Source organism: Leucoraja erinacea, chromosome 27 (genome assembly GCF_028641065.1).
Source record: "Leucoraja erinacea ecotype New England chromosome 27, Leri_hhj_1, whole genome shotgun sequence".
In the NCBI taxonomy this organism is placed as follows: domain Eukaryota; kingdom Metazoa; phylum Chordata; class Chondrichthyes; order Rajiformes; family Rajidae; genus Leucoraja; species Leucoraja erinaceus.
In genome coordinates, this window is record NC_073403.1 from 18,367,964 (window position 1) to 18,388,300 (window position 20,337).

At 41.4% G+C, this 20,337-nt stretch overlaps 1 protein-coding gene and 1 long non-coding RNA gene across 2 annotated transcripts; both read right to left on the bottom strand.

Moving 5' to 3' along the window:
- Positions 1 to 474: 474 nt before the first annotated feature.
- Positions 475 to 17,756, bottom strand: LOC129710315 (uncharacterized). The gene is made up of 3 exons (XR_008725657.1): positions 17,545 to 17,756; positions 4,350 to 4,451; positions 475 to 3,083 (listed from the first exon to the last, which is right to left on the bottom strand). It is a non-coding gene; the product is annotated as an uncharacterized LOC129710315 (long non-coding RNA).
- On the bottom strand, positions 16,367 to 17,529 carry LOC129710314 (protein HEXIM1-like). Its single transcript, XM_055657220.1, has one exon. It carries the CDS (start codon positions 17,444 to 17,446, stop codon positions 16,634 to 16,636), a length of 813 nt encoding a protein of 270 aa, XP_055513195.1. The 5' UTR covers positions 17,447 to 17,529; the 3' UTR covers positions 16,367 to 16,633.
- Positions 17,757 to 20,337: the final 2,581 nt, after the last annotated feature.

The window sequence follows — 20,337 nt, forward strand, 5'->3', positions numbered from 1 at the left end:
ATGTTGTCCTTTACAATGAACGCACGCAATAAAATATGCTTTCATTTTTTCCATTACAGCTAGCCTAAGATAAATAATTTTAATAAAAGTTTTAATTTCTGTCAGAAATGTTAATAATGTTTTAAATTATTTATAATTATTTTATATTAAATATTTTGAATGAAACATCCTTAATTTCTTTAACGGTTAGCCTACATGATACAATAAAAATTAAAAGATTATTAAAGTAACTATTTGTATTGAATTACATTATATTATTAATATTATTATTTTTTTAAATTCCTTCTCATACAATAGACCCAAAATTTAAGCAATGTGGACTAAAGTCGCTTCTGGGGCCCTCTGGGATTAGGGGCCCTGAAGCTTAAGTTTCATTAATTTTGTTGTAGATCCGCCACTGCCAGCAACTGGCGATGTCCATGAATCACAGACTTTAAGCAGTCTTGCATGCAAAGGATATGCAACTAAATACGAAACACGACTACTTTCATTTACATGACATTGCTGTGTCCCAAACATTATGGTGCCCTGAAATGGGGGACTATGTATAAATACTGCTGTCATTTCTACATGGTGAGACCAAAATGTACAAAAATGGCCGTTATTAAAATCTGACAATGTGCACTTTAACCACGTGATTTTTTCTATTACAAATCTCAAATTGTGGAGTAGAGGCAAATAAATAAATGATGGGTCTTTGTCCCAAACTTTATGGAGGGCACTGTGATTGCATTATATAATTTATATAACACACAAAACATGGCTAATAGAAAGAAAATCGAGAATATGTTTAAAACTTGCTTGAAGAACATGAAGTTCCTCATCCCTATCTCTCAACCATTGGAATGGTGTTGAGAATCATATGGACATGCATCCGGAGCACGCAAAAGCCTAGCGCAAATTACAGGAGCTCTCCAGGTCACAAATTACCCTCCTGCCTACTCTGGCTACCACCTCATAACCCAAGAAAATCTGAGTGGAACCAAGTCACCCTCTGTCCCCAGGGGCCTTGTCAGAAGAAGAGTAACTGCTTAATCTAAAGGCATTAACAGAATCTAAGAATTGTGTAGGTCCTTCGGACATTGGAATTTGTTTCACGAGTCAATCATTTGTTTCACGAGTACTACTCCTGCAACAAACTTGACAAATTCAGAACATAGGCAGTTGGAATGGGAAATATTTCATGAACTAACACAACTCACTTCAATTGTTATTCCAGTCTCTACTGAATCCAGAAATTAGTGCCTGTTGGCTGATCTTAATTCTTATCTAGGAGGATATTCCGATGAAAACATGTGGAGTTTCAAATTGCTCACTGTGCATTGAGTTGGCAATGCTATGCAGAATTGCCAACCAGAGCAGAAAATGCAAAATTGTTTTACCTATTTGGCTTAGAAATGTTTTCTTCTTCAGATCTGCATTATGTCATTTTTATCCACAAAGTTAAGGTAGGATTACCAGCAATTCCATTATATGGGTAGTGAACATACCACATAAGCCCTGTGTTCTGCAGAAGTACTTTGCAGGGAGGTTGCAAGCATAACACGTATTCACCACACCTGCTGACTATCATCTAATTGTGATCTTCCGATCTCACAGTCCCACAATTCTACACATAATGGATATTTTAATGACCAGCTTTCTGAGTTGAGCATTATATACTGGACACCACAGCTCCCAGATTCACATCTGTTAAAGATACAGAGTCAAAGAGAGTGTGAAGTTCTGAGGGTCAAACTTGAACTGTAGAAGTTTTGTGAGCTAGACTTGAACCATAAATTGCCACTGTTTGGTCATCTGTGTGAAAAGCTATACCCAAGGGATGACTGATGTGGTACCTTGTCCCAGGATAAACTTTCAACCTATTGCTTTTCTCCTGGAAATTGATGATGAACAATTACAATGTTATAAAATACTCTATGCACATTACTTCTTGTATGTGAATGTCTTATCTCACAAAGACGGATTTTAAGCTAGAATGCTGAGATTGAATCCATGCTCCCTCCTAAACTCTTGCCCCACAAGGTTACTCTCTGCAAATGAGACCTCACTGTAGAACGGTACAGCACAGGAACGGGCCTTTTGGCTCACAAAATTCATGCCGAAAATAATGCCAAGTTAAACTGAATTTGTCTGCCTGTATATGATCCATATCATCCTCTTCCTTGTACTTCCATGTTCCTATCTAAATCTACATGATCAGTTGACAGCTGAACACTTATCCTTTACAAATTCTCAACATTTGGAGCAACTGTTGCCCCACAAATATATATTTTTAGTTATTCATTCAAAGGATGCGAGCCTTGCAGATTCAGCCAGCATTCAATTTTCCTACCCCTAATTGGCCTTACGAAGATGATCACAAGCTTTTTCTTGAATCACTGCAGTCTGAGGTGTAGGTATAACTCAATGGTGTTAGAGCAATTTCTAGGATTTCGACCTTGTGGCAGTCGGGAACTATAATATATTTGTGTCCAATATATTGGACATCAGTTTTTATTCCTGTCTATACCATCTGCTCTTTCAAATGCTAGTTTACTATTTATTTGTGTAAAAAAATATGTTTTCTTATTACTTCGGGCTTCTAGAAATCATCCATTTAAAAGCTTTGTAAACTTCTTTCATCAGCAGTATTATTGGGCAGTTGCTATAGTCCTACGATTCTGAAAACGGGTCCTGACACACAATGTTATCTGTCCATTCCCTCCACAGATGCCACCTGTCCTGGTGAGTTCCTCCAGCACTTTATGAATTGCTCAAATTTCCCAACATCTACAGTTTATTCTGTCTCCAGTCCAGTTAAATTATAAAACAGATATATTATATTGTTGATATTTGTCAAAAAGAAATAGATCATTTTTTGTAGAAGCACATGTATTGGTATATTTGTAACATAATTTTTATTCTTTGGAATTTGGACCGGTAGAAAATCATAATGAAATAGATTGTAGATCATCGAGCAATATTCCAAAATCTTTTACTTTCTTTTACCATAATCACAAAGGCGAAAGCTGTCTTTATATTGAAAATCAGGCACCTGATTCTTGAACCCCACCGTTCTGTGTTGATTGTCAACCATTCAGCTAGAAAAGATAAAATAACCTTAACTTTTATTGTTGTAAAGCACTTCTCACGACTTCTACAACTTTTGTAATAGGACATAATGGATACATAAATATTTTAATAAATTGAGGACAATAGACAATAGGTGCAGGAGTGGGCCATTCGGCCCTTCGAGCCAGCACCGCCATTCAATGTGATCATGGCTGATCATCCCCAATCAGTACCCCATTCCTGCCTTCTCCCCTGACTCCGCTATCCTTAAGAGCCCCATCTAGCTCGCTCTTGAAAGCATCCAGAGAACCTGCCTCCACTGCTCTCTGAGACAGAGAATTCCACAGACTCGCCTCTCTCTGCGAGAAAAAGTGTTTCCTCATCTCCATTCTAAATGGCTTACTCCTTATTCTTAAACTGTGGCCCCTGGTTCTGGTCTCCCCCAACATCGGGAACATGTTTCTTGCCTCTAGCGTGTCCAAGCCCTTAAAAATCTTATATGTTTCAATGAGATCCACTTTCATCCTTCTAAACTCCAGAGTGTACAAGCCCAGCTGCTCCATTCTCTCAGCATATGACAGTCCCGCCATCCCGGGAATTAACCTTGTAAACCTACGAGGTACTCAATAGCAAGAATTAGGGGACCAAAACTGCACACAATACTCCAGGTGTGGTCTCACTAGGGCTCTGTACAACTGCAGAAGGACCTCTTTGCTCCTATATTCGATTCCTCATGTTATAAAGGCCAACATGCCATTCGCTTTCTTCACTGCCTGCTGTACCTGCATGCTTATTGTTTTGCTCATGATATAATTATTTTGCTCATGATATAATGTAAAATGCTAACAATCTGTATGTGCAACATGATGTGGTTGCTAAATTCCAAACTGAGATTATTTTTTGGAAAACTATTCAACAGGACCCCTGCCTCATGCACATTTTCAGCCAGCAAGTACAAACAAAATCGGAAATATGGACTCTACTATAAATTTCTAAGATTCTATGCATTCATAGAGGAAATAAATCTTACTCATCCCAGTTTAACTCGCCGTGTTTTTGAATGTGTAGAAACCCATGATATAATGTAAATCATAAATACAAAAATGCTATTCTGTCAAATTTTATCTAAACAGACAAAATCGTACCAATTGTCTAATTCTTGGATTAATTCCAATAAATTGTGCTACCAGTTTGATGTAAAGTAGAAATGCTGCAATGATTTAGATACAGGATTTTTACTCACAGGGATCCAATTCAAATTCAGCCTTGACTGATGAGATGGAAGTCCAATTTACCTTGAGTGAATATGGCTGTGCAGGACGGTGCCATCCTTTTCGATATTTCCTATTATGTAGGCTTCCATCTTAGCAACAGGACTGAAACAACATCCTTTAAGACTGCAAACAAATTGCAATACCCTTCATTAATATCCTTGCAAACTTTGAGCAAACCATCCTCCTCCTTTTTTCTACTACTATAAGATTACTCTCAATTGAATTCTTACTTAGAGGTGTAGTAATTTTGACTAAGTGTCTTTTTACAATACTGCACACAAAAATGTGACATAGGGGGTCAAATTTCAAATTCCTTCAAAAAAAGTTGACAAGCACTTTACTGGGTTCATGACTAACATAGTATCAACAAAAAAATAAAAGATAACATTTTGATGGTAAGTTTCCGAAAATGGCATCAGAATACACAAATACATTTTGTGTAACGGTTTGTCTCGTGGTGTCCACCAGTGACCTGGTTGCCACAGTAAGGGCACGTACTTCTTATTCCTTTCTAAGTTTTTGAATACCACATGGAATAATAAAATTGCAAACACTGTTTCCACTTCATTCACCTGATCATGTAGTAGATTACTGCATCCATCCGAGTGGACACCACAACACACGTTACACATCATACACAAACGGACGTTGCGGTGGACACTAAAAGGATTGGTGTCCCAGAAAACGAACACATTATTAGCGAAAACCAAACATTTTCACCAATGTGATCTAAACGGTACATTACCATATGGATTTGAGCTATATTGTTGGCCTATGATTCGTCAGAATGTTTGATGTGGGCTGAATTTTTAGTAAGTAATAAGTAAAATGTCTCCATAACGGTCGTTGTGGAGCTTCCCGAAGTTGACACGAATGAATTAAGTTAGCAACTTGGTGCGTAAGAAAGGTAAACAAGAGACAGTGTGTTGCCAAATTGAAGATTGGCCCATTTTATTCGTTTTGATTTAAAAAAAAATTGATTTTAAAAGGTCAGAAAATATAGCCTCCGCGATTAAACTTAATGCAACCAGGTACACCATCAGATCCAATGGTTTGCAAGGATTCACCCTCATGAAGGATCGGCCTTGGTGACTGAGATCACAGTGCCATCGGGAGCTATGGGGGCCTGAGAAGACATATCTTTCCCAAATGTTCCTTCTCCATTCTGAGTGGTTGCTGTTCAGAGACTTTCAGGAATCAGTGGAGGTGTTGCATTTTTGCTGACAACAATCCTACTCTTGGTAACACTCAGCTGAACTTCTCCAAAAACTGTTTTGACCCACCCACTGTCTTTGTGTTGACTGACTGTTTCAAAACATCCAGTCTGGAACGTGTCAGAACCTTCCACAGTTAAAAACAATAGTAGTAAAACCGATGTATTTTGTCCCACTACAAGGTTTGGACCTTTTTGATCAATTCCATTCACTCTTTTGTGATTGTTTTAAGTGAAATCAGTTTGAACTCTCTGCATCTAAATCAACGCCAATATTGTATCTCTTGGCCTCACCAACATAAAGACCTCCTACTTTCATCATTATAGTCTACTTTGCTTCAACCTGTTACTCATCTGCTGCTGAAGTTCACATTTATATATTTTATTCTTCCTGTGCTCTCTACCATAATAATCAAATTCCAATGATTTCCAACTCAAAATTCCCAATCATCATCTTTAAATTTAAGAGTTTTGACTACATCTGCCTTTTTAACCTTCGCTGCCTCTCTCGGAATTTTCCATTCTTCCAGTCCCTTGTCCATTTGTGGCTACGCCAACCATTGTCGATGGCCATTTCATAACACATCACCATATATGATTTAGATTTCCTTTCTTTCATTTCCTCCTCCTCTTGAAAATCCATCTAATTCACAATGCATTTAATCACACCTTACAATATTGCCTTTCTCATATTTAGTGTCCATTTTTTGTCGGATTGCATTCTGCAAAACATCCAAGAATTTTTATTTCTGTTAAAAGATCCGAATACAGATTATTGTTTGACATAAGTCGGATATTTACAAAGAAAGTTAGTGCTGTAGCAAGATCATCTGCCCCATCATTCCTTTGCTGCTCTATGAAAGAACTATTTAATTAGCTCCATATCCATGATCTTTTCCTCGTAGTCCAAATGTTTCCTTGAAGTATTTATCCAATTGCCTTTGCAAGTTATTATACAAATTCTAAGGAGAACAGTTTCTCTAATGACTACAACTGAAATCTTTCATCACTGGCTCTGTATAATACATCTCTTCTGTATCTCTCTAGGCTTTTACATCCTTCATAAAATATGATGTTCATAACACTGCAGCTGCGCGTAACTAACCTCTTACGAGGTCTGGTTTAATTTCCTTGCTTTTGGATTATATACACCAATTTATAAAGCCAAGGAACCTGCTTTACTTTCAAACTGCCTTCTCAACATGTCTGGCCACCAATTAAGTTGTATATATGTACTTCCTCTGGTCTTCAGTCACCATCTCTCTTTCAAATTTGATCAATGTATTCTATATCACCACTCTTCATTGTTCCTGCCAAAATGAGTAATGTCACTTTTTACATACAACTGTATTTGCCTCCTGCCTACCCATTTCACCAGTTTGTCTCAATCTTCTGTAACAATTTTTCTCACTGTTCCCATAGTTTTTAGTTTAATGTCAATTGTATACTTTGAAATGATGCCCTGTTTACTTAAATCCGGGACATCAATATTTATTTTAAAGAAAAGCAGTGATCAAAACACCAAACCTTGAACTTCATACTGTACAGTTTTGAATACAACTGTTTGACACATTTATGCTTTTCTGTCTCTGAGGTTATTATATAATTAGAATAAATTCTATAGGCCTTAAATTTGCTCATGTCTATTATATGGTACTCTATTAAATGCTTTTTGTAATGCAATATTAACCTTATTTCTATTCCTTAATCGAAAAACTCAATGAACCATGTGAAACAAAATTCGTCTTTAATAAATATTTTCTGAGTTTCATTTATAATGTTCAACATTTCTCAATACCAATTAATCTTATCTAGATTTGTCACTGAATGCTTTCTCCACCACTAACTGCTTTGTAGTCGCCATCTTTATCACATTCCCCCCCTTTTTAAAAAAAAGGATGTAACATTTATAGTCCTTCAGTCCTTGGGCACCTCTTCCATATCAATCAAGGCTTATAAGATCGTAATCAAAGCCTCAGCAATAATTACCTTTGCTTCCATTTGCAAACCAGGATAACACCTAATCCAAAATGTATGCCACAACAGTTTAAGCCCCTTTTATTTATCCTTTATCCAATTTCTCTGTTATTTTCTCCTTTGTTGTAATATTTGTAGTATGTTCTTCCTTCGAGTAATTTTGGAACTTAATTATATTTTAGTTACGTTAAAATGTTCTTGTTGGTCACCATTAGATCTTAAGTGTTATTTGATTATTCTAAAGGTAAAAGCATTCATATTGTAAAAAAATTCTAAGCTCCCTATTATGTGGTGCTATGCTCATACATTTTCCTTGCTTTTTATGATCAGTTTGGTTCTTTATAACATGGAAGCCTCCCCCACACCCACCTGCAACCGCAGGAGATGTAACACCTGTCCCTATGCCTCCTGCCTCCTTTCAGCATGGACCCCAGCAATCCTTCCAAGTGATTCACAGGTCAATTTGCACCTCCTCTAACCTCATCTATTGCACTCTTGATGGGGCCTCCTTTACATCGGCACAGTCTAGATGATCGTTTCGCCGAACATTTGTGCTTAGTCTGCTAAGGCCTGCTGGTTCTCCACCTTAAACCCCCCCCTTCCCCTCTCCCATTCCTCTACTGCCCTTTTTGGCCTCGGTCTCCTCCATTGCCAGAATGATGCTGGCAATGTGTGTGGAAGGAACAACACCTCATATTCTGCTTGGGTAGCTTACAACACAACAGTATGAACATTGAATTCACCAATTTAAGGTAAACAAACACCTCTTTACTCCCCTTACTTGTGGCCATTCGGATGTGCGCCATTTTGCCCTTTCCCCTCCCCTTTGTGTTTACATTTAGACCATAAATATTAGGATCATGTCAAACATTGCAATTTGTGTGTATTATTCAATAATGCTGCCACAACCCCGAGCATCAGCACGGTGAACTGTGCTACCACATTATTTTACCATACAGGCAGGATAAATCATCTTTGTTCTGCAGAACAAACACTGGCATTCTTAATGAGGAGGATCCTTGAACATGATAGCTTCCTAATTTCATGCAACAAACTCCAATATCATCACAGCAATGAATTAAGAAAGTATACAGTTTGCTTCGGCTCAACCCGAGTGATTCAGGAAGACAGTAAAAACACCAACCAGATTTAATTTGCATGGCCCAGCAAGATTTCTTTGCATTTATGCACATTCTAGCAATGTTACAAAATTTTGAGATTTAAAAAATCAAGTCTGCAATTTATCCCATCAGATAAAGCATAACAATAAGTTTAATTTGACACCAAATTCACTTTCATATCTCAAGTATTAAAAAAGTTATGACCATTTTCATACTCGGAAATTAGCATCTTGTTCCCTATTGATTTTCAATGGGGATTACAAAAAAGCTGTGATCTTAGATAGTCAAAAGCACATTTCTTAAGGAAAGATTAACATTTTTAAATAGCCTAAGTGTCCAAAGATTATTCACAAATAATTCACAATATAACATGATTTTTATATCTAATTTACATTAATTTATAGGCCAAATGGAAGGAATTTAGTGTTCAATTGCTGTAAATAAATCGGTTTTCTAGTGGGTTCATGTGGAACGCGCAGGTTTAGAATGTTGACAGCGCGCTGGATTAGTGCCCTCAAATGCCGAGAAAAATACTGGGGGGTTATTAAAAAGCCCAAAACCTGAGCTACTGCTATAGAAAATTATAATTATAGGGTTATATACATGCCCCATTTAATGTAAAAATAAGGTACATACCTTTAATTGTTTGCTTTATAAAACCCTGGGGCTGCCAGAGCTTGCGGAATGAACGAGAGCTTTTAAATTTATTATATCTACTCTTCGAGGCCTATAAAACTAATAATAGCTTTTGGGACCGGGTCTTGCAGCGATTCTCCGTTAATGATTTACTAGGCTGAACATCTGCGATTGGAACAGCCTAGTAAAAATCGGGTTTTAAACCCGCCCCCTCCAAACAGCTCCAAAATCACACACAAGGGGAGGGGCAGATGCTCAGCCACGATTCAGGTACGTTTTGTAACATACCTACACATTCCATGTCTTTGTCAATTTTGTTTACAAGAACGAAACCTTCTGATAAAAAGTGCCATTGGAATTGCTGAAAACCTGGAAGTAAAATAATATCCCATAGCCTTCATCAAATATCAAAGTCCATATCAAAGATTAAGTGAACATGTACACATTTACTTAGTTAAGCTCTAGTTATTCCTAGTTATTTCTATAAAATGCAAATATCTATAGAATTAAAACTCAAATCTTGACCACTTACTGTTTGCACTGCATATTGATTTTAGAAAAAAATGCTACCACTTACGATTTTTGGCCATCTTACTCAGAGTCCCCCTCCGCTGCGCAGGACAAGAAGATTTTTCCCATCGATGAAAAATACAAGACTTATTAATGTTTAAAAAATGTTGAGATTCTCTCCTGTCAATCATGCCATGAAAGCCACACCCCTTCCGGTGGGAGGGGGGACGGACTATAAAACCTGGAAGTGTGGACTGCCTCAGTCTCTGCAAGATAGGGGAGCGAGAGGTCACAACTCTCAGTCTGAGCTGTGAATAACACTGAACACATGTCTACTAAACTGTGAGTGGTTTTACTGACCTGTGAGTGCCCTTAATGTAGTTTGAAAATTTGGTTTGAAAACGCAAAAGTGGCTTGGTTTGAAAACGCAAAAGTGGCTTGGTTTGAAAACGCAAAAGTGGCTTGGTCTGAAAATGCAAAAGTGGCTTGGTTGAAAATGCAAAAGTGGTGTTGCCTTTGCCTTATTGAAAAGTGGTGTTGCCTTTGCCTTATTGAAAAGTGGTGTTGCCTTTGTCTTATTGAAAAGTGGTGTTGCCTTCCATATAATTAAAAGTTTAATCTTGACCACTTCCTGTTTGAGCTCTATATTGATTTTAGAAAAAACGCTACCACGTATGGCTGTGATTTTTGGCCATCTTACTCAGAGCCCACGTTCGGTCATCAGGTACTGAGGATTTTTCCCATCGATGAAATATAACTTATTAGTGTTTAAAAAATGTTGAGATTCGCTCTCCTGTCAATCACGCCATGAAGGCCACATAAAACCCGGAAGTGTGGGCGTGGCTCAGTCTCTGCAAGGTGAGGGAGGGAGAGGTCACGACTCCATCTTTGGTGGCCTTGCACCCTTTGAAATGGTAGGAAACTGCACGAGTTTGGTAGCCTTGCAGCCTGCTTGAAATGGTATGAAACTGCACGAGTTTGGTGGCTTTGCACCCTGCTTGAAATGGTATGAAACTGCACTTGAGTTTGGTGGCTTTGCACCCTGCTTGAAATGGAATTTCAAGGAATAGCTGTGAGTCAACTGCCAGCCCACCAGCCGTGAGTAACTGAGCTGCCAGCACACCAGGCTTGAGTGACTGAACCGCCAGCCGAGGAATCCATTCGGCCCACAATGTCCATACTAGCCCTGTGGAAACCAGTCCCTTCAGCCCACAACACCCATACTAGTGCTCCAGAAAGCCCCCCCCGCCAATATTAGAATTGGTGGACAGGTGGAACATTGCGTTGGGGGACCAGCCCTCCCGTGTGAAGCTGGGACCCAACTGGTCCCACTTAGTCTAGTTTATATATAGACGGGTTATTTTTCAATTCAACCCGAGGCAGAAAGGCACACCACAGTAAATACTTGTCACGTTTCACAAAAATACAGCCTCTTCTACCATTCAATCAGATCGTAATAGATCAGTAGATTAAAGTTACCTCCTTTTGACCTTAGTCTTAATATCCTAAATTAATATCTATCTCAGTTGTGTGTTTCTTTCATTTACTTTAATAAATTAATCTTATCAGGTTTGGTTTGGAGAAAGTCCATTCACATTTAACATTCTCCTATCCAAATACATGTCGTCATATCTCTCCAACCTTACTATAGTTCTGGCATGTCTTTGACCATCCTGTGGATACACCCACAGCATGGTTACTATACGCTTTATAGAGTGCAATGGACAGAACTGAACTCAATTATTTAAATGTGGTTTACTCAGAGCTTTATACAGTAATAACAAAACTTTCAGTCCAAGCTCTCCAGCTCCTGAAAATAAAATCTAATATTTCTTTATACATTTAGCATATTTGATGCAGTCATAGCACATTCAATTTTTGTTGATTGGTATTTTGGATTAATAGCTTTGATGGGTGAAGTGATAGTAATGGGTTTGAAAGGGGCAGAGCAATTAAATTCTTGATGAAATAATGGGATTTAGATACTTACCAAAAACCAGCAACTTCCAATTGTGTGCTTTTTTTGGCCATTTTCCTCAGCTCAGCATTCAATAGGAAGCAAATAGAAAGACTACACAGGTTATCAACTCCATACATTAACCCTCAGAAGTGCATGCCCATAGGAGATCAATTTTACGCTAAGAGATAGCACAGATTCTTTTGACATCTTGTATAAGGATAAAGTAACTCTTCTGCGTACTCGATAATTTCCCACTTAATGTTGAAATTAATTAACTTCATACATTTTGGAAATGAGAAGCATGCTATTAAGCCATGTAAAAAACACTGTAGAACTCATATTATCAGTAATCTAATTGGAGCAATATTTGGAATTTGGTTGCTTCTGGTGAAATCCAAAGGGAAATGGTGTAAATTAACCTTATTTTCATGTGCAGTACCTGATGAATTGAGTGTGATGTCTGATTAAGAATTTAAACATGCAATTTGACAAAGGTTCTGAGCCTTTTGCAATCTTAGAAGGCAGTCATAAAACTGTCACATGGTTGAGCAGTAAAATGCTTAGTATTGGTGAACCTGTGACCCAATTATTCAGCCCATGTAGTAATGCAGTATAACAGGGATTTAAAAAAAATCATTAATTACATGTCTATAAATTGCTGTTAAAGTCCAGCAATTGTAAATGCTGTCATGCGGTGGGCTTCTTTAATCACTGCAATTCATGAAGTGACCATATGAAACTATAGTCAAAGACCCATGGTAACTCCCACCACCAGTGGAATGAATTGGTGAATGAGTAAATAGTGCAGAATTCAAAAATAGGAATTTTACAACAATGGATACAGTGAAGAATAAAAAGTAATATAGATTTGTTAGTTATTCAATTGAAAATCAAAAATTTTGCAACTGAAAATTAGTTCAGAGTTAACTACCAACCAACCATAGGTTGCAAGGCAAGTATTACTGTTATTGTGAGTTGGTTGCAGAATTTTGTTTGTTTTAAAAGTAGAGAGACGCTTGCAGAAGAGAACCACAAACATATGACAAAGTGCAGACTAGTGAAATGGAAATTTGGTGAAAGTGGGATATTAAAACAGTAAATGCTGAAAATACTCAGCATGCATTTTGCTGCAAGATGGTCAATTATCTTTCCACATTTGAAACCATGAGGGACTACAATCTTTTATTACGCATTAAAATGTATTAAGGGTTTGGGGAAACTGTTGCAAACGCAAGGATCAAAATCAAAAGGACCAAATATTAATGTGACGGACAAACTAAACTGCTGACACTAAACTGCTGACACATAAATAAATATGTTTATACAAGGAATCAAGATTTGTATCCCATGCCTGATAAATCGGTCATAATCCCACATTCAGTAGCAGACTTCCAGAGGGAATTGGAGAAAAACTCATATGAGAAATAATTAAAATGGGGAGTGAGATTAACGGAATTTCTTCTGAAAGCAAAACGGCTTCCTACACTATACCATTCAGATTAGCAGCCTCAATTGCCATCAGTTAACCAAGCACACGGGATCGCTAAACCCGTGGACCTTTTGACATGCGTCATGCTCGCTGTTTTTTCGATGAAGCAATGGGCAGAGCATCGTATTTAAAAGAGTCTCCAAATGCAACCTGTATTTTAAATGCCGTTGAAAAAGGGTTAGTTAAACAAATGGTGAATCGTTCCTTACGCAAGAAAATGTACCCTCTGTTGATAAGTACGCGAATACCAGTGCCTCAATAACTTAATATCGTCCAAAACTGTATATAAAGGAATAGGAAACAAAGTGCTGGAGCAACTCAGTGGGACAGACAGCATCTCACACTGTATGGAGGACCGTGTTCCCTAAAAGACCAAATTGGCTGCATGGCTTCGTACGTTAGAAAAATATTGTTCACCAATGCATTAGATTAAGAGCTCCACTTTCCGTGTTTGAAATATACTAGACTAAATGGGACCCACTGGGTTCCTGTCACACAGGAGGCCTGGTCCCCCAATGCAATATTCCACCACTCCTCGTTCCCCCAATGCAACCCACCCCAACGTAATATTGCACCAATTGCGCAGGCATGGCTTATTTCCCCTCAACTCCCTCTCCCTTCTTTCCCCTCTCCTCCTCCGCTCCCCAATCCCTCACCTCTCTCCATCTACTTTCCCCTACCCTCAGTCACTCCCTCCCCCCCCCCCATAACTCCTCTCCCCTCCCTATCCCCACTACTCACCTCCCCTATCCCCCCCGTTCCTCACCTCCGCCTATCCACCCCCCACTGCCCTCCACCACTCCCTTTATTCCCCACCTCCCCCAACCCGACTCAACCCCCCCCCCCCATCCCTTCCTCAATCCTCCCACTCTCCCTCCTCACACCTCCCCAGGAACTTTCCCCATCTCCTCCCCAATCCATCCCCTCTCCTTTCCCCTACCCTCAGTGACTCCCTCCATAAAAAGCAGCATGTGCAGTTCCTTCCTCCAGATCATTGTTAGCTGTGGTTTCGATCCCGTTCACCTGACAATTGGACTAATTTGCATCGTGTGTGTGTGTGTTTGTGCGCATGTGCGTAACTCAAACTCCGCGCAAACTGCTCGGCCACCCTGCAACCCGACTCTCCCTCCCTCTCTGTCCACTCTGGCTCAGCCGCCGCCCCCATCCTGTCCGACCGTCAGCTGCTGCCACTCGGCCCTTCCCCGCACTGCCCACCTACCTGCTTGCTGCCGCCGGTCCGTGGGTGGGTGGAGATGGGAGTCTGGATTCTTCACGGTGGGCACCATGAGTTTCGATGAGCTGGTGAAGATGTCCTCCGGGAAGGCCGTGAGGGTGAGTTACCGCAACAGCGGTGGAGACGGACCCGGGGGGACGGGTAGATGCGACCGCCATTGCCGCGGGGGGTGAAGGGCAAGTGATGAGGGGGAGAGACGGGACCAGGGCCTCCATTGAACCCCCCCCCCCCTGCCAACGGTGATGGGGAAGCTGATAGACAAGTTACTGTGAGGAGGGATGAGTTTGTGAGGTGGTGAGGGACAGGCCGTCGCCAGTGGGGGAGGAAGGGGCATGGCCATCCCGGTCGTGGCATTGACTGACAGGAGAAGAGACCAACCTGACTGTAGGAATTTGCACAATACGTTTACGATTTTTTAACCGTGGTAATTTTTACAATATACCACTGATCAGAACAAAACTTGTTGCACTCACAGCACAGGAGAACGGTGAGTAACCTGGCAAAAAATAATTGTGGCACTATCGTGTACCGTTTTTGTGCAAATAGAAAAACTCCGCAAACCGGAAGAGCACAAGATCAGAGTTTTAGTTATGTACAGATTCAATCCTGCCTTTGTGTATAAATTCAAGGTGTACACATGATTTGTAGCTAGAAATTATTATTATTTTTTTTTTTTTTAATTATAAATAGCACAGGTTTTATATTTACGATGTCAATACAAAGGCTTTGGACCTCGCCATCTTTCGTTATAAAACTGATCGAATTCCGGCTGCAGTAAATGGCGGAAGGTAATTCTGAAAACGGGCAATGCAAGGGCTTCTTTCACTTCAAATAATTAACTCTTGCTTAGCTGTCATCTGACCCCCCAAAAATTTTTTTTTTTAGCCTCAAACTAAGTAGGAATGAAATAGATGCTGGTTTAAACCAAAGGCACAAAAGGCTGGAGTAACTCAGCGGGACAGGAAGCATCTCTGGAGAGAAGGAATAGGTGACGTTTCGGGTAGTTTCAGACACTGAAGGGTCTCGATCCAAAACATCACCCATTCCTTCTTTCCAGTGATGCTGCCTGCCCCACTGAGTTACTCCTGCTTTCTGTTCACCGCTTGAGGGGATATCGTTAGATCACTTGTGACCTGCACATTCTTCACATTACTACAACAATTTTTCCTTCTTCTGACAACAAGCTTTTTAAATTAGTGATGAGTGTTCCAGATTGGCAACTACACACCCAGAAATGTATAACAAATATTACTTTGGTTTGGCCACATTTGGAGTATTTACGTAGTTCTGGTCGCCCAGTTACTGGGGCAATGAGGAAGCTTTGAAAACGGTTGAGAAGTTTGAGAAGGGCTGACACCCTCTGAACCAGGCAGAAGGCTGCCTGGTTCAGAGGGTGCCAGCGACAAGGAGGCTGGATAAACTTGGATTGTTTTCACTGGAGCGTCGGAGGTCGAGGGGAAACCTGAGAAGTATATACAATTATGAGAGGCATAGATTGGGTAGATATACAGGCACATGGATTTGCAGCGAAAGGATGGCTGGATATGGATCATGTGCTGGAGGAAGAGATTAGTTTAACTTGGCATAATGTTCAGCACGGATACGGCAGTCAGAAGGTCCTGTTCTTTCCTGTGCAGTACTATTCTATATTCTAGTGCACCGTTTGACATTGTAACAAAGTAGCTGCTGGGCAACCGCAAGTGCCTTATCAATCTACCTTTCCCCCCCCCCCATGAACTTATTAGTTCAAAATTAGTGCAAACTGATCGAGACTAACTAGGTAAATTTGCAAGTGTCACTAATCGTTCTTATGACAATCTCGAACAAATAGCCCAACAGTGGAACATGGACAATTGCAAAGGGCTTACTGTGAACATATCACATCACGAACATTGTCATCACTTTACTAACGCATCGTTTATTCTTTGACTACGAGAAATCACTTTGAAGATGCACAGGACTAGATAAAACATTAAAACTTTGCAAACACGAGACAACACTCACATATTATACCGCGAGTTCAAAAAAGGTAAACAAGCCAAAAAGTTGCACGGGGAAAAAAAAAGCTCAACACATATGGCACAACAAAAAGGGAAAAGTGTACATTTTTATAAAACGCTTACATCAATTTAAAATATGTACAACATAAAAGTCCAAACATCGTGTTATTGTCCGTTCTCCAAGCATCCCTCGTGTTTATATTGTTCGTTTTCGATCATCAGTGTCTGGTTTTCAGTCTTTAACATCTCTACTTGATGTTGGATTTGCTTCATTTGTATCTCCGCAGCCTCTGCGCTCCTGACCGCTTTCTTCCCTTCCAAGCGGCATCGCAGCCGATTGTTCCCGTCCTCCAGCCTGGACAGGCACTTCTCCAGCTCCAGGTACTCTTGGATCAGTTCCTGCTTGCTCATGTTCTGCAGGGTTTCGGCGTGATACTTCTCGTAAGTCTCGGAGAAGTCCTTCTGCAGGAACTCGCTGCCGTTGCCCCCCATGCCGTCGCTGCCACTGTCCTGATCCTCCTCGTCCAACTCTTCCTCCTCGCTCGTCTCGTCCGACTTGCTGAGGCGCTTGGGGCAGACGCCAGTGTTGAGGTCGGGCTCCTCCTGGTTGTGTTCCTCCATCAGGAACTGGGTGGTGTTGTAGGGAGCCACGGTGAAGCCTTTGGCGAACATCTCGGCGCGGGTCTTGGCCGCCCGCACGCTCTCCCTCTCGTCTAGCTGCTTCTTCTCCTCCCACGACAGCTTGAAGTACGGCTTCCAGCGCCGCTTCTTCTTCGACGGCCTCCTCCGGTGCTTCCTCTTGGGCTGCCTGAGGAGACCGTGTCTCGAAGCCTCGGGTCTCGGGTCGCAGCTCCCAGCCGGAGGCTTCGACGCCACCTCCTCCTCCCCGTCTTCCACCACTTGCTCGCCGTTGGCGGGGACGGCGGATGGATTGCCCAGAGGCCGCGCCTCGGCGCCCGCCGCCATTTGATCCCCCATCGCCCTCGCCTCACAAGTTTCTCCTCATGAGTCTCACCCGCCCACCCCTGTCCCCTTCCCCTGCGGCTGCAGCCACAACCTTCGCCACGTTCACCTACCTCCAACTGTTCTTCTCACCGCAGCGACGGCGCTTCATATAGCAAGACGCGGGAGGGAGGGGGGGATGAGGGCAAACGCTTCACCGCGCTCGCCTCTTGCGCGCACGGTACACTGGGAGTAGAAGTCCACACCGGCCACCGTCGCCGTTCTAGGTAGACGCATGGCGAACTACATCGCCCAGAAGCCCCCGCGCACACGGCCGCCTGCCGAACGTTCGTCCGCTTGGCGCCGCCCGCTCGACACTAATCCCGCCCATTGGCAGCGACACAACCGCCCTCCCCCCATTGGCTGCGGCCCGCCCCTCGCTCCGCCCATTGGCTGCGATACGACCGCCTTCACTCCGCCCATTGGCTGCTGTCCGCCCCTCTCTCCTCCCATTGGCTGCGCCACAACCGTCCCGCCCCGCCCCTCCCTCCGCTCATTGGCTGCAGCGCGCCCTCATTTCCATACAATTACCGCTGTTGCTAAGCCAACTCCGCTTCAACCATTGGACGGAATCGCTGTCATTCATTGTGTATCACATCGCATTATCCGCCAATCATCTTGCTAGGGGGTCGGGTACGAACAAGGCATTTTCGCTGACAGTGACATTAAACATGGGGGGAGGGGTGCACTTTAAAGCAGTGTTGGCCACAGCAAAATTGAACTTTGTGAAAGGAAAGATTGGGGTAAATTGTACGAATAATATGTATGCATTACTGATGTTAGGATTTCAGGTAAAATAATTAGAGAATGAATATAGTTAAAGTACAAGCAACTGCACAAGCTGGAATCTTGAGCAAAACAAAATGCTGGATGAACTCAGCGGGTTAGACAGCATATGCGAAGGGATTGGATAGGCAATATTTCGGGTCGGAACTTTTCTTCAGACTCACTGAGTTTTTCCAGCAATTCGTTCTTTGCTCAATTTAAGGTTGCTGAAGTCTACTGCAAAGTTTGATCACCCGGATGGAGACGGATTTGTTTATACGGTCATAATTGGGCCATTCGGCCCATCTTCTACTCCGCCATTCATTCATGGCTGATCTATTTCTCCCTCCTAACCCCATTCTTCTTCCTTCTCCCTATAATCCCTGACACCCGTACTAATCAAGATGATTTGCATTAACGTTCCACACACCTTTTATCTTCAGCATCAGCTTGAGGTTACATTTTGATATGGAACTCCACCCCCCAAAACATCTTGACACCGAGAAGACCAAGACATTACCTGAGGCACTCTGATACTCTTAAAACATACAATGTTGGAGGAATTCAATAGGCCAGGCAGCAACTGTGGGGGGAATGCACAACATTTTGGGCTGAGACCTTTATTCAGGCCGACCCAACTCAAAATATCCTTCGCTCCATAGATGCTGTTGCATCCACTGAGTTTCTCCAGCACTTTTGTCTACCTTCGATTTTCCAGCATCTGCAGTTCCTTCTTAATCAAAATGTCATCTGTCCATTCCCTTAACAGATGTTGCCTGACCCCTTGAGTTCCTCCAGCTCTATGTATTTTACACAAAATTAGCTCCTTTCCAGCTTTCTCCCCATACCCACTCCACCAGTCTAAAGAAAGGTCCTGACCTGAAATGTCACCTGTCCATTCCCTCCACAGAAGCTGCCTGATCCATTGAGTTCCTCCAGCACTGTGTTTTGCTCAAGATTCCAGCATCTGCAGTTTCTTGTGTCTTCTGATACTCTTGGAATGTTGTGGAGTGTAGTCAATGCGGTAATATGGAATTACTTCCATTGCTATTTTATTGTTTAAAGAAGGGTCTCGACCCGAAACGTCACAAATTATTTTGTTCCATAGATGCTGCCTCACCCGCTGAGTTTCTCCAGCATTTTTGTCTACCTGCGATTTTATTGTAATAGATGTGAGTGAATTAAATCACATGAACATTCTTGCTATTGAGAGAGTGCAGCGTAGGTTCACGAGATTAATTCCCGGGATGGCGGGACTGTCATATGATGAAAGAATGGAGCGACTGGGTTTGTATTCACTAGAATTTATAAGGATGAGAAGATATCTTATAGAAACATGTAAAATTATTAAGGGATTGGACATGCTAGATGCAGGGAACATGTTCCCGATGTTGGGGGAGTCCAGAACCAGGCACCACAGTTTACGAATAAGGGGTAGGCCATTTAGAACTGAGATGAGGAAAAACTTTTTCACACAGAGAGTTGTGAATTTGTGGAATTCTCTGTCTCAGAAGGCAATGGAGGCCAATTCATTGGATGCATTCAAAAGAGAATTAGACAGAGCTCTTAGGGCTAGTGGACTCAAGGGGTATGGGGAGAAGGCAGGAACGGGGTACTGATTGTGGATGATCAGCCATGATCACATTGAATGGTGGTGCTGGCTCGAAGGGCTGAATGGCCTACTCCTGCACCTATTGTCTATGTATCCATGTATGTATCTATGACAGCACATGAGGAATTCTTGTCAAGTAAAGTAAAAGCTGTTGGTGCAAATAGTCCAACACTTATTTGACTGGTTCAAGTTATCAACATACAGTATGTAAGCAATCATGTTAATTTTGTTTAACTATTGTGAAGTGGAAATATTTACCAATGACATAGCTGAGGACAAGTCGGAGAATCAGAAACCACCAATATAGATTGAATCAAACAATCCAAACCGTTAATTGTTCCGAATGCATCAATAAACAAAAACATGCCAAAACAAAATTAACTTAAATTGTCCATCAACAGCTTCCTGGTACTTTCCTATGGACACCCAAATAGACAACTCCAATTGCAAGTTATGTACAACCAACAGATTAATACAAACTTAAATAATG